The 11,361-nt window shown below is 48.1% G+C and overlaps 2 protein-coding genes across 2 annotated transcripts; both read left to right on the top strand.

The window, feature by feature from the left end:
- Positions 1–27: 27 nt before the first annotated feature.
- PAAG_04342 (hypothetical protein) lies at positions 28–3,621 on the top strand (the record flags this gene model as incomplete). The annotated part of the gene is made up of 3 exons (XM_015845247.1): positions 28–328; positions 384–1,882; positions 1,942–3,621. The coding sequence occupies 3 exons, from the start codon at positions 28–30 to the stop codon at positions 3,619–3,621; spliced, it is 3,480 nt and encodes a 1,159-aa protein (XP_015699473.1).
- Positions 3,622–6,980: 3,359 nt separating this feature from the next.
- Positions 6,981–10,392, top strand: PAAG_04341 (CTD kinase subunit alpha; the record flags this gene model as incomplete). Its single annotated transcript, XM_015845246.1, has 3 exons — positions 6,981–8,152; positions 8,213–10,099; positions 10,179–10,392. 3 exons carry the CDS (start codon positions 6,981–6,983, stop codon positions 10,390–10,392), a joined length of 3,273 nt encoding a protein of 1,090 aa, XP_015699472.1.
- Between the last annotated feature and the right edge of the window lie 969 nt (positions 10,393–11,361).

Raw genomic sequence — 11,361 nt, 5'->3', positions numbered from 1 at the left:
CGTTTCTTTCAGGTCTATCTGATACCCATGGAGCAACACCGGGGTAATCGGTCCGCGATGAGGGCCGCTCAGGACCAAGGCGGAAGCCATGGTCGCCCTGTGCAGCCATATTATGGTCAGCCACTATGCCAAGCTCCTTATCCAATGCCGGCGTACCAAGAACACCCACAAGCTCAGGCCCCTTATCTGAGACAACATCCGGGAGGGGCCATCTGTCACGTCTCAGTACCAGGTAACCCATCAGGGAGGGCCACCTACCTTAGCTCCCCACCAGGTGCCATATCAAGGAGCTCCACATGCCCCAGCTCCCTACCAGATACAATATCAGGTACATCCATCAGCTGCGGCTCCTTATCAGGCCTCATATCACGAACAGCAACGAGCCCCAGCTCCGTACCATGTACCGCATCACGAGCAGCCACAATCCCTGGCTCGGCACCAGATACCAGGGCTTGGGCAGTCACAATTCAATGTTCGACACCACATAGAATATGATGGACAGCCCCAGGTTCAGGCTCAATACCATATCGAACAGCATGGACGGTCCCAAACTCAGGCTCAACACCATGTACCACATTATGGACAGCCGCAAGCTCAGGTTGGATACCATACACCACATCATGGACAGCCCCAAGCTCAGGTTGGATACCATACACCACATCAGGGACAGCCCCAAGCTCAGAATCAATACCAGGCGACATATCATGGACCAACCGGAGCTCAAGCCAGGCCCCATGGTCACCTTCAAGAAAACCGTCAAGCGCAGGACCGAGCCCAACAGCAACCCATGCCTAGGAAGAAAGCCATTCCTCGCAAGCAATCTATGCTGACCCGAGCCCAAGCCTTGCACCAAAGCCAGCTTCTAGAGAACGATGAAGTCCAGGGAGAAGCCAAACAGCAGGCCACAAAGCAGGCCACCCCTCGAAAGCCAGTTACGAAAGCCCGAGCTACAGCCCGGCCCCAAATCCAGCATAAACCAAACCATCAAGCTCAGTTTCAAGCCCAGCAACGGGCCATGCACCAGCAGCGGTCCATGGATCAACGGCAGGCCATGCACCAGCAGCAGGCCATGACACAGCAGCTAGCTCAATTGCCATCGCCAGTATCACCGGAAACTCAACAGAGTCGGAAGCTTCCGCATCCCCGTGAACCAGTGCTCCCAGGGCTAGGTCTCTTTCCACCAGCACCGATAGTCCTGCCAGCGCATGGTCGTCAGATGGTAACAGGGTTGCTACCGCAACCACAACAACTTACACAAGAAGAAACACGAAGAGGGAGATGCGGGTCTGCACTTCCGTCTGTAATTGCGCCTGCATCTGCATCAGCACCTTCACTGGCCCCTAAACAGGAACAGGAACCAGAACCAGCGGTACTTTCAGAACAGGATAGACGCCCCTCAAAAGACTTGCAGGAAATGGGGAATCCGGAGCCTAATGTGAAGGAACTTCTTGACATTCAGGATGTCAAGAGGGTAGGATACGCATTGCTGCCACCATCACCTCCACATCATCTTCCACCGTTGGGGCAGTATGCATGCATTAGCCGAGCCGCAACACAACAAGAGAACGAGTCACCAAGAGGAATTGGGAATAAACGAAAGGCTCCAAAGGGACATCTGGGAAACTACAGCCACAGCGGCGTTTCCATTTCTCAAAGCTCTGGTCAAGGACTTAGCAGATACAATATAGAAGAAACGACACACCCTCGCAAGAAACCACGTCTGCATGAGGACTCCGACCTCATTGAGATAGCAATCACAGTTCCAGGGCGGGAACTCACTTTGCAAGGGCTAGAGAATGTGAGGCCACAGAGTGACGGTACTGTTGCGCTAGCGATAAATGACGGTATGAAAGATACTCGCAGTCAAAGTCTGCATTTTGAGGTAAGGATAAACACACTATTGGCACAGAGGGAAGAGCTAAAAACAAAACCCCACAATAGGCCCCTTCTGCTAGAAGTGATACAGCCCATGCCGGTCCTCCAATGCCAAAGTCCGACGCGAGAGCATCATCGGGATATATCCATGGTCCCATAGAGTCCAAGTCCAATGCTCAATCAAGTGCAGAAGCCACAGTAACAAGTGAGAAAACTTACAAGGATCCTCTACCTATGTTACTAGACGCAGCTGAACTTATTTTAGGCCCGTTAATACCCAAAGGCATGTCCTCAAACTCACGGAAGGCTGGTGAGGAGAAGCTAACTCCAAAACAGAAGAAGTTGGCACCACTTCACAAACTCGGTTGCTTCCACAATCCGAGGAGAAACGCGAGACTCGCCCAGAAGCTAAAAGCCAAAACCGCCACCAAAGCCCGCGGCGACAGTAAGCAATCGCATCTTCCGAGTCCCACTGGTACCCGCCACGGTTCGGGGATTTTGCAGTTCCCGCCATGGCCGGGGGTGCTACGGTATATCAACACTCAGCCGCTAGACAACCTCTTCCCCGGAACTTCAAGCGAATCACGATCTTATTGTCGAAGGGTTGGAGAACGTACACAGTCTAATATGCCGTTATCCAGTCTTTCTCGTTTTCCTATTTGTACAAATCGCCAATTTCAACGTGGTACGCGTATTGGGGCACATCGACATGAAAATTCCTTCAATATATTCCAGGAGTTTCTCAAAAGACCGGATATGGTCCTGGTTCTAGCCCATCATATGCGTGTACAGGAACTTTTGATTTTATATCGCGTTTCCAGAGATTTTCACAACATCATCAACAGTCGTTTCAGAACAGTTATTCAGGCACAAGCGACCCTACGCGCTCCACAATCTGCTGAAATTTTCCCGCCCCGTTGCTATGCAAAACTGTGCAATTCCGACCCTGGTTTACGTCCTCATCCTGTTGCTTCTCGTGCTGCGTGGGGGGAGGTACGCAAAGTTCCGTCTTTCCGCTGGCTGTTAATGGTATGTTATCGAGAAATGGTCTGCCATCAGATTATCACAATCTTAGCGGAAGATGGAGTGCCCGTACCCGACCGCTGTGAATCAGTTATTAAGAAGATATGGTTCCTCATGGATATCCCGGACAACGCACGTCGTATCGCGCTCGTTCAAAACCGCGAAATATTCACCAATGCTGACATCTTCTTCGCTGTGCTGTTTTTTGTCAAGCTTGATATGCGTTTCACGGATCCCGTCACGGGCAGCGGGAAGGATGGTATGCGTCGCATGCTTCTCTCACAACCCAGCCTTACGCTGCTTTGGCGCACGTTGAAACGCACCGCGCTGGTTAGCAAGTTGCAAGTGATGAAGACATTCGCTCGTTGGAAGTACGAACCCCCGCCAATGTTTCGGGGGATGAGTGTCTTTGGCGTACCGGCCGATCAAGTGGGGACTCTGCAGTACCAAGCCTGGGGGAGGACCGCGAATAGGGTTCGCCTGCAGAGACCCGATGAACTTCTGTTGAAGGAATCTGTACGGCGACAGATGTCTTTGCATCGCAACTATTCCGATATGTTTTTTTGGGGGTATCTTAATCCACGAACCATGCAGAATTACCCACCGGTTACGCGCGATAGGGAATTAAAGGCGTTTGATGGGTTGGAGGAGGTGCTTGTTCCAGTTGAGGAAAGGGAAAAGGACGATACTGGGAAGATGGTTAGTAACGTAGTTAAAGGGTGACGATGCGGGTTTCGCCATCCATTTTTTGTTTTTCTTTGTTTGTCTTTTGTTTTTTTTCCCTTTCCCTACCCCCCCCTTTTTCCCCCGGTTTTGTGATTACGATTGCGATTATTATTTCCCCAGTTGGCTTGATATTTTTATTCCCCGAGAGTACTGCTGTATATTATAAAGCCGAGATGATTTCTTGTTTTGTTTCTTGTATCCCCTGTTTGCGCGATTGTGGTTTTTCATTTGGTTTGCTATGGTTTTTCATGAAACTTATGATGATGTTGATGATAACGACTCTGGTAATGGTTGGGTCTCAGCTTTTCGTGTTTGTTTTGTTCCATTATTGCGCGAGTGTGAATTTTCATCTGCCTCGCGACGTTTATTTGGTGATTAATGCGATGGCTTGAGATTTGCTGAGATTTGTTTTGCATTCATGTCTGACCATTTGCGATTTTTCACCTGTTTTAATATGGCTTTTCATGATGTGGTGACTGTGGATTATCAATGTGGTTATGGTGATGTGTTGGATTTTGGGTTTCGGTGTTTTGTATCCATCCATGCATGCTCGCCATGGTTGTTTTCTTTGGGTGTCCAGGGATTCGCTGGAGGTTTAGGCGCGCTCGAATGAATTCGGGATAGTAATGCCGTGAGTTATGAAGACAGATGCTTGCGACGGTTGCTTTTCTTCAGCCGTTAGGAAACCGGCCGGGATGATTTGGAGGATTAGGATGGATTTGCGGGATGGGATTGGATTTTATTACGCTTGATTAGCATGCGGGCAAGTACTGAGGAACTAAATTGTCTAGATTGAAAGAAATCGTTCTCATTTGCTCGTTGTTGATGATAGCCTCAGGGTGGTTGTCTTTTCTACGGTTGATTAATATAGGAGAATTAAACAGTCTTGCTTTCTCATAGTAGTGCACATTCGAGACATGGCATTCCAAGCGCCACACGCCTAATCATAAAATAAATTTGAATGCATATATTCTATTCCATCAATGCTGATATTTCTTCTTGCTGTATCTTGTCGTTATTGAAGGTTGACGTTGAAGTTGGAGTTTATATCGATACCACGTGACATTTCTGGTGAAAGGGTGACTAATCAACCACATGTCATGGTTACTAGTTTCATGAAGCGAACCTTAACAGAGCAGCCTCTTTCGACAACCTCACCCTGTAACACCCTGTAACAGCGAAATCAGCACACAACTGTCATCTTGCAACCCACGTCCATCAGCCTGTCTTAGAGAAATTATATGGTTGATGGAGATGGTAGTACCCGTGTCCAACCGAACCTCTCGGTTTATATCTGCAACGATGCTGTTATCCCGTCCTCTTGACAGTGCCAGGTTGCTGGGTCCGGGAGGAGGCTGCAGTCATCCTGATCCCGATTATCAACAACCCGACCTACACGCCATCACGTTATTTTTGGACCAGTACCACACCGTTTAGGACACACCTCACTACTGTTAGCGTTAATGAGTGGGATCAACTAAAGGGTGCCTCAGTTTGTGATGGATGGATGGATGGATGGATGGATTGAGGTTAGGTATTTGTATTCGTAGCTGTCGTTAGGTGATGTTCTGTCATCACAAATATGCAGACGATCAACAAGCTGGCCCCACCAAATAAATAGCCAAACGCCTTACATCACATGCCGCACTGCTTCGACTTCAGCGCAGTCGACTATGCGATACCTGCTCCGACCTCGACGTCCGCCTGAAATGAAAAATTCATTATAGCACCTCTACGGTGGGATCCCGTCCCGTCTTGTCCTTGGTGGGATTTGTTGCTACTACTGGAATATTGTCGTTGTTGGCTACGCCCCGGAGGGCTTTAAATTGCCAGATGCAGATGCATATTCCACCGCTGTTCAGCGTTCAGGTTCATTGCTGGAATGAAGACGTAAATGATCTGTGGCTAAGTACGGTTATTGAAGGCCAATCGCTATTTCGAACTATTCCATCATCGATCAGCCCTTGAATTCTTCTACATTGAGTTCAACACCCCAGAATCCTACATGGGTTATCGGGAGATTGGGTGTTACTTTTGGCTATATATACGATGGAATAGGATAGTGGTTGCATATATATAAGAGATAGGTACGTACTAACCCCGCTGAGTGCCTAATTCCGTCCTCGACTGGACACGGTACTATCTAGCACAATAACTACCAGACCAGAAGGTCATTGCACTCAAATGGACCTCTCAATTAACGGTACGTACTTTTGGGGAAAGAAAAAAAAAAGGACCAAAAATTTCTGAGAATATATTGTCTAAGGGCTGGAGGTGTGAACTATTTTGTTTGGCCAGACCAGAGATGAGATGTGGGTTTGAACCACGTTGGGATATATTTTGCTTCATTTTCCATACCGTAGATAGATATGTGCATGTGACATGTCGACGCCACTCCAGCTGCAAAGAAAAAGAATATCCGGATTTGCCTCGACAAGGAACCAGGGTATTTGCTGGCAATCTTGACAAGGAGGGGGGGAAATCAGCGAGGATTAAGAGTGACAGAGATCCTCGTTCAGCAACTTCAGATCGGGAAAAATATGAAGGGAGAAGAGATGGAGATATAAGGAAGATTCCAGAGGAATCTCAGTCATTATATATGATTTTTTAAAGGAGGGAGACGGTGTCTGGGACTTCTTTGCGGGTGGATTATTCGGTGCCATCAATCCGGACAATATCGTAGAGCCTTTTCCCTTCACTCATCATTCATTCCCTCAACAGCAAAGCGTTTTGCTAGCTGGAACCGTCAAAAATCACGGGCGAAAAAACCTGATAATGACCACCAAAAATATTCACCCCAAGAAAAGAGAACACAACTCAGCAACTGCACTCCCAGCATTGCTCAAAACCAACTTGACAACAGGATCATCGAACCAGACTCTTGCTGGGTATGCAATTCTCTGGCAGACATACATGTGCTATACTTACGAGCAAAACTGATACGACCAGATGATATCGCCACACAGCGACTTGCTTTCCACAGACGCGAGACAGGTTCTTTAACAATTCCAAGGATTTTCCAACAACAATCACTGATATTTCAATTTGGAGAAATTCATGGTCTGCATATAAACTTCACGCCAGTGAAAGGACCTAACATCAAAAACGCAGCAGGATAAAAAAAAAAAAAAAGAATTGCCCTTAGTCCACTGAACCAAGAAAGTGCGCAGTTGGTCTTTTTGGGCGCCCGTTGCTGACACGAACTCGCCGCCAAGCCTTTCGACGCTAGTGGAGGATCCAGCACCGCCTGTCTTCAACATCCAGCACAACGACACATTCTCGACAAGATCCTCTCGACACGCTGTTGCCTATCTATCCATTCAGCCGATTCCAAACCAGATGCCGCTATCGATTACATGGCTGGGTCCCGTAGGAATCCGCTGATGAAAGACCAGTGGAGAGCCGACGACGACCCTAAAGACAGAGACCACGCACTGCCACATCCTAGAGAAAAAGACAGGGACCGAGACCGGGAACGACCTGAGCGGCGTCCGCGATCACCACCGCCCTCGCGTCGTGGGGCAGCCCGTGGCCACGAAAGAACGAGAGGGCGCGGTGCTTCCTTTGCTCACCAGAACCAGTCGTCCCGTCGCCCCCAACCCGGCCGGAGGGGCGATCATAAAAAGCACAACAATACTAGTAATAGGAATAGACGGTTTTCTCCTCCATTTCACAACAAGGCCGTAGACTCAGATTTACGAGATTCTACACGTCAACCAGACGTTCAGGAAGACTCTCGGACTGACCAGGCAAATTCTCCACTGCAATCTCCTGGCCCGCCCTCCAAGCGGAAACGCAGTCGGAGCATTTCGCCATCTCGTTCTCAACTCAACCCTCGTCCCAAGAGGCGAGACGGGCGTAACCGAGACCGTCCTGGGAGAGGTAGAGGTCGGCCAGATCGGAATTTGTCCCCCAGAAGACCTCCAGTACCACGGGGAAAGGGCCTCCGACCGGCAGATCTTCATTCTGAGGTCTCAGCGTCTGAGTTGTTGCAGCCTCGCCGCAGACGCTCTAGATCTCCAGATTCATTCGGAGAAAGAGGCAGTTTTTCACCACGTCGCTTTTCTCGAAGCCCTCCGCCGGTCAGAGGTTACTCTGATCATTCTTCGCGGCCCTCGTCCCGCCGCTCCGTTTTCTCGGGAGCTTCGCGGCAATCCCCACCTCCAAAGTTTCGAAAGACGATAGAAATGCAATCTAACCGTCCCATCCAATCTGTTGTGGATGACTCACACCGTTCCCCGTCCCCTCTTCGTCCTATTCCTAGCTTTGAAACCATAAGCTCGAATCAAGCATCTGAGGGTGACAGTCGACTACGCGATACGTTCCAGATACATGTTATGCGTGCATCGGAAATCCGTGGCTCACGTAGACCGTCTCGTCCACATGTTGATACACGACAATCGTACAATACGTCCCCACATTATGTGACGCCTACGAGCTCACACCATGGATCGCCGCAATCTGGATCTCCGTTTAGTGGCAGCAGAGGATCTTGGTCGGGTCAGCAGCAATATCATGCACAACAAGGGTTAGTGAATTAAAACAAACATGTGAAGCGTTTAAATTTGATGCTAACCCAATAATACAGACAAGTGACCGGTTATTCGCCACCTTATCGACAGGCTTCTTATCCTCCACCTCAAGGCGGATCGCAAGGCCAATATTACCAAGGTCAACAGGCACCATATCCTTCCAGTTCAGCTCACTGTCAGCCAGGATACTCTGGTCAGCCCTATCGGGCTGGCCCTCCCGGATATCGTGGAAATCAGTATAACCAGTCTCAGGATCGTCGATTCTCCAATCCAGGCCCACAATCATATGGAACAACACAACCACCGCCACAGCAGCAGCAACAACAACAACAACAATCGCAGCGGGGAAAGGGAAGCCACTTCAGCAATCTACAATGGACTCCTTCCAGTGTACGTGGCCGTGGAGCACACGGACCTCCAGGAGGACCACTTAAACATCCTCATCTTCCCGATGAACGTATGTCGCCTGAAATCTACGAAGACGATAACCCATTTCGTCCATCCAAAGATCTACAGGTGGAAGATGAAGATTCAAAACCGAAGCCGGAGAAGACTGGTTCGAAGAAAATGCCACCTCCCAATCGACAGCAGAGTGGCACTTCCACTCCCAAGGAATCAGGGAAATTTAGTTTCGCTTTTAAATCAAAAACTCCGGCCCCGGCTACTCCCAAACCAGTACCCGATCTTGTACAGAGAATGCGTGAACCCCCTCAAAAAAACGTGGATTCAACTAAGAATAAACAATCCAATGCTCCTCCTCCGAGGGAGAAGCATAATAGCCGTGTTGATCGAAGGGATGATAGACGGGATTCACGGAGAAATGACCGCCGGTTTGACAGCAGAAGCGAAAGGCAGCGGGACCGGCGTGAAGATAGGAGAATGGAGTCCAGACATGAACGACATGAACGACATGAGCGACATGAGCGACATGAACGTCGACCAGAGCGGTCACCTGAACGTAAGAAGCCAAAGAAGATTCTCAAGCGGTTGAAACCACGTCCTATGCTCTCTGAAGAATTCTCAAAGTCGGATTCTGTCTACTACCGAAAACCCGGAAATGAGTCCGTGATTGGAGCGGGAACCTACGGCAAGGTTTTCAAGGCTATTCATGTTTATACAAATAATATGGTTGCATTGAAAAAGATACGTATGGAAGGTGAAAAGGATGGGTTCCCTATCACAGCCGTCCGGGAGATAAGGCTGCTGCAGCATCTCCGCCATGACAACGTTGTTTCTCTTCGGGAAGTTATGGTGGAGAAAAATGAATGCTTCATGGTTTTCGAGTACCTATCGCATGACCTGACCGGCCTCATCAATCATCCTACTTTCTCCCTCACAGCTGCCCACAAAAAACATCTCGCACGGCAAATGTTCGAGGGCTTAAATTATCTACACCACCGCGGAGTGCTACATCGAGACATCAAAGCCGCAAATATCCTTATCAGCAACCAAGGTCAGCTAAAGTTTGCCGACTTCGGCCTAGCACGTTTCTTCTCCAAGAGTCGCCAGCTGGATTACACTAACCGCGTCATCACCATTTGGTATCGTCCCCCCGAACTCCTCCTGGGAGAAACCCGTTACGGACCCGCTGTCGACATATGGAGCGCTGCATGTGTATGGGTGGAGATGTTTACCAAAAAGGCAGTGTTCCCCGGCGAAGGTGGTGAAATAAGCCAACTTGACAAATTGTATGCTTCATTGGGCACTCCTACGCGCACTGACTGGCCGGATATCGTCGAAATGCCATGGTTCGAGCTGCTACGACCGACAGAACGGAAACCGCGCACGTTTGAAAATTTTTATACAGATATCCTTTCGCCAGCTGCCTTGGACCTCGTCGCCAAGATGTTCCAGTATGATCCCGCCAAAAGACCATCTGCTGAGGAGGTCCTGACCCATACATATTTCACAACGGAAGAACCTGCTCCCCAGCAGGCTATTGAGTAAGTGATAATGCCTGCTATCATTGTCCAAACTAAACCTCTTTTTCACTCTTTCTCTTTACTTACATTTAATTCCCAGACTTGCAAACATCGAAGGTGACTGGCATGAATTTGAGTCTAAAGCCCACCGTAAGGAAAAGGATAAAGAAGCCCGTCGTGCAGAGCATCAGCGTGAGAAGGAAAAACGCAGAGTCAGTGGTGTTGGCGCTGCTGCTCAAGGAAGTGAGGGACGGGATACCAAGCGGGCTCGGTTAGAAGAAGACGCATCGCAGCCTCAATCTCTTGAAAACTGATGAATAGTGGCACCCAATCGTGTTTCCTTCTTCTTTTAACACGTAAAGTTATGCAGTTTTCGACATTTCATTTCACACACGAAAAAAAAAAGCATGTGGGTGATATACTTATTGTCTTTATTTGATTACTAATCGATTCCATCGATTAGTTAGTTATTTACATGGAGCCGTATAGCCAACCGCCAACATTTCTGTCCGACCCATCCCATTGAGCGGTTAGGTTGTTTGATTACCTTTGTCTCATCTGTAATTCGATGCCACAGCAATTATACGTTTTATATTGCACTTTTCCCCCCCCTTTCCCTACGCCCTTGCTATGTCTTCTGTATTATTCCGTCCTCCACTTTTCCTGGCATTTTCGCCCTATTTTCCCATATATATTCTCCCCAAATCTGGTGATATCGTTTCTCTGATATATTTCTTGCCGGCCTTTTTCTCTTCTGTCCTTTTATATTAGCATTTTCTATTGAAGTTTTGATCTCTATTTATATCTAGCTAGCTGAAAAGATGTGAGGTTATGATTTGGTGTGATTGATCAATGAGATAAAATTTTAGATTTTTAAGGGGACATATTTTAAATTGTGTAATTTGGTAATCACACTGTTTATCTTTTCTTAAAACAGTCTTGCCATGTCAAGAACAGGCAAGCTGTCATCTATCACTCCCTGAATTCTAGAACATTGTTATCTAGGTTATAAATATGCATGTTGATTGTCAACATATGAGTTGTAATACCTCAGTTTCTCCTATCTATTCATGATATAAACGGAAACAACAGAAGTGAGCTCAGCTTATGTTTTTCACGCAAGTTCAGGAGAGACTTCAGTCAGAACCCAGCGACTGTAAAATATCACCTATGTCCATACAATCCTGCTTATCAGAAATGGAGGAAATCCGCATATAATTAACAAAATATCCGGCATGTCACAAATGTACCTGAGACGGAGGCATTTCCCCGTATCGATCGTC

This window comes from Paracoccidioides lutzii (genome assembly GCF_000150705.2).
Source record: "Paracoccidioides lutzii Pb01 unplaced genomic scaffold supercont2.10, whole genome shotgun sequence".
Lineage (NCBI taxonomy): Eukaryota > Fungi > Ascomycota > Eurotiomycetes > Onygenales > Ajellomycetaceae > Paracoccidioides > Paracoccidioides lutzii.
This window is presented reverse-complemented; position numbering and strand designations above follow the sequence as displayed.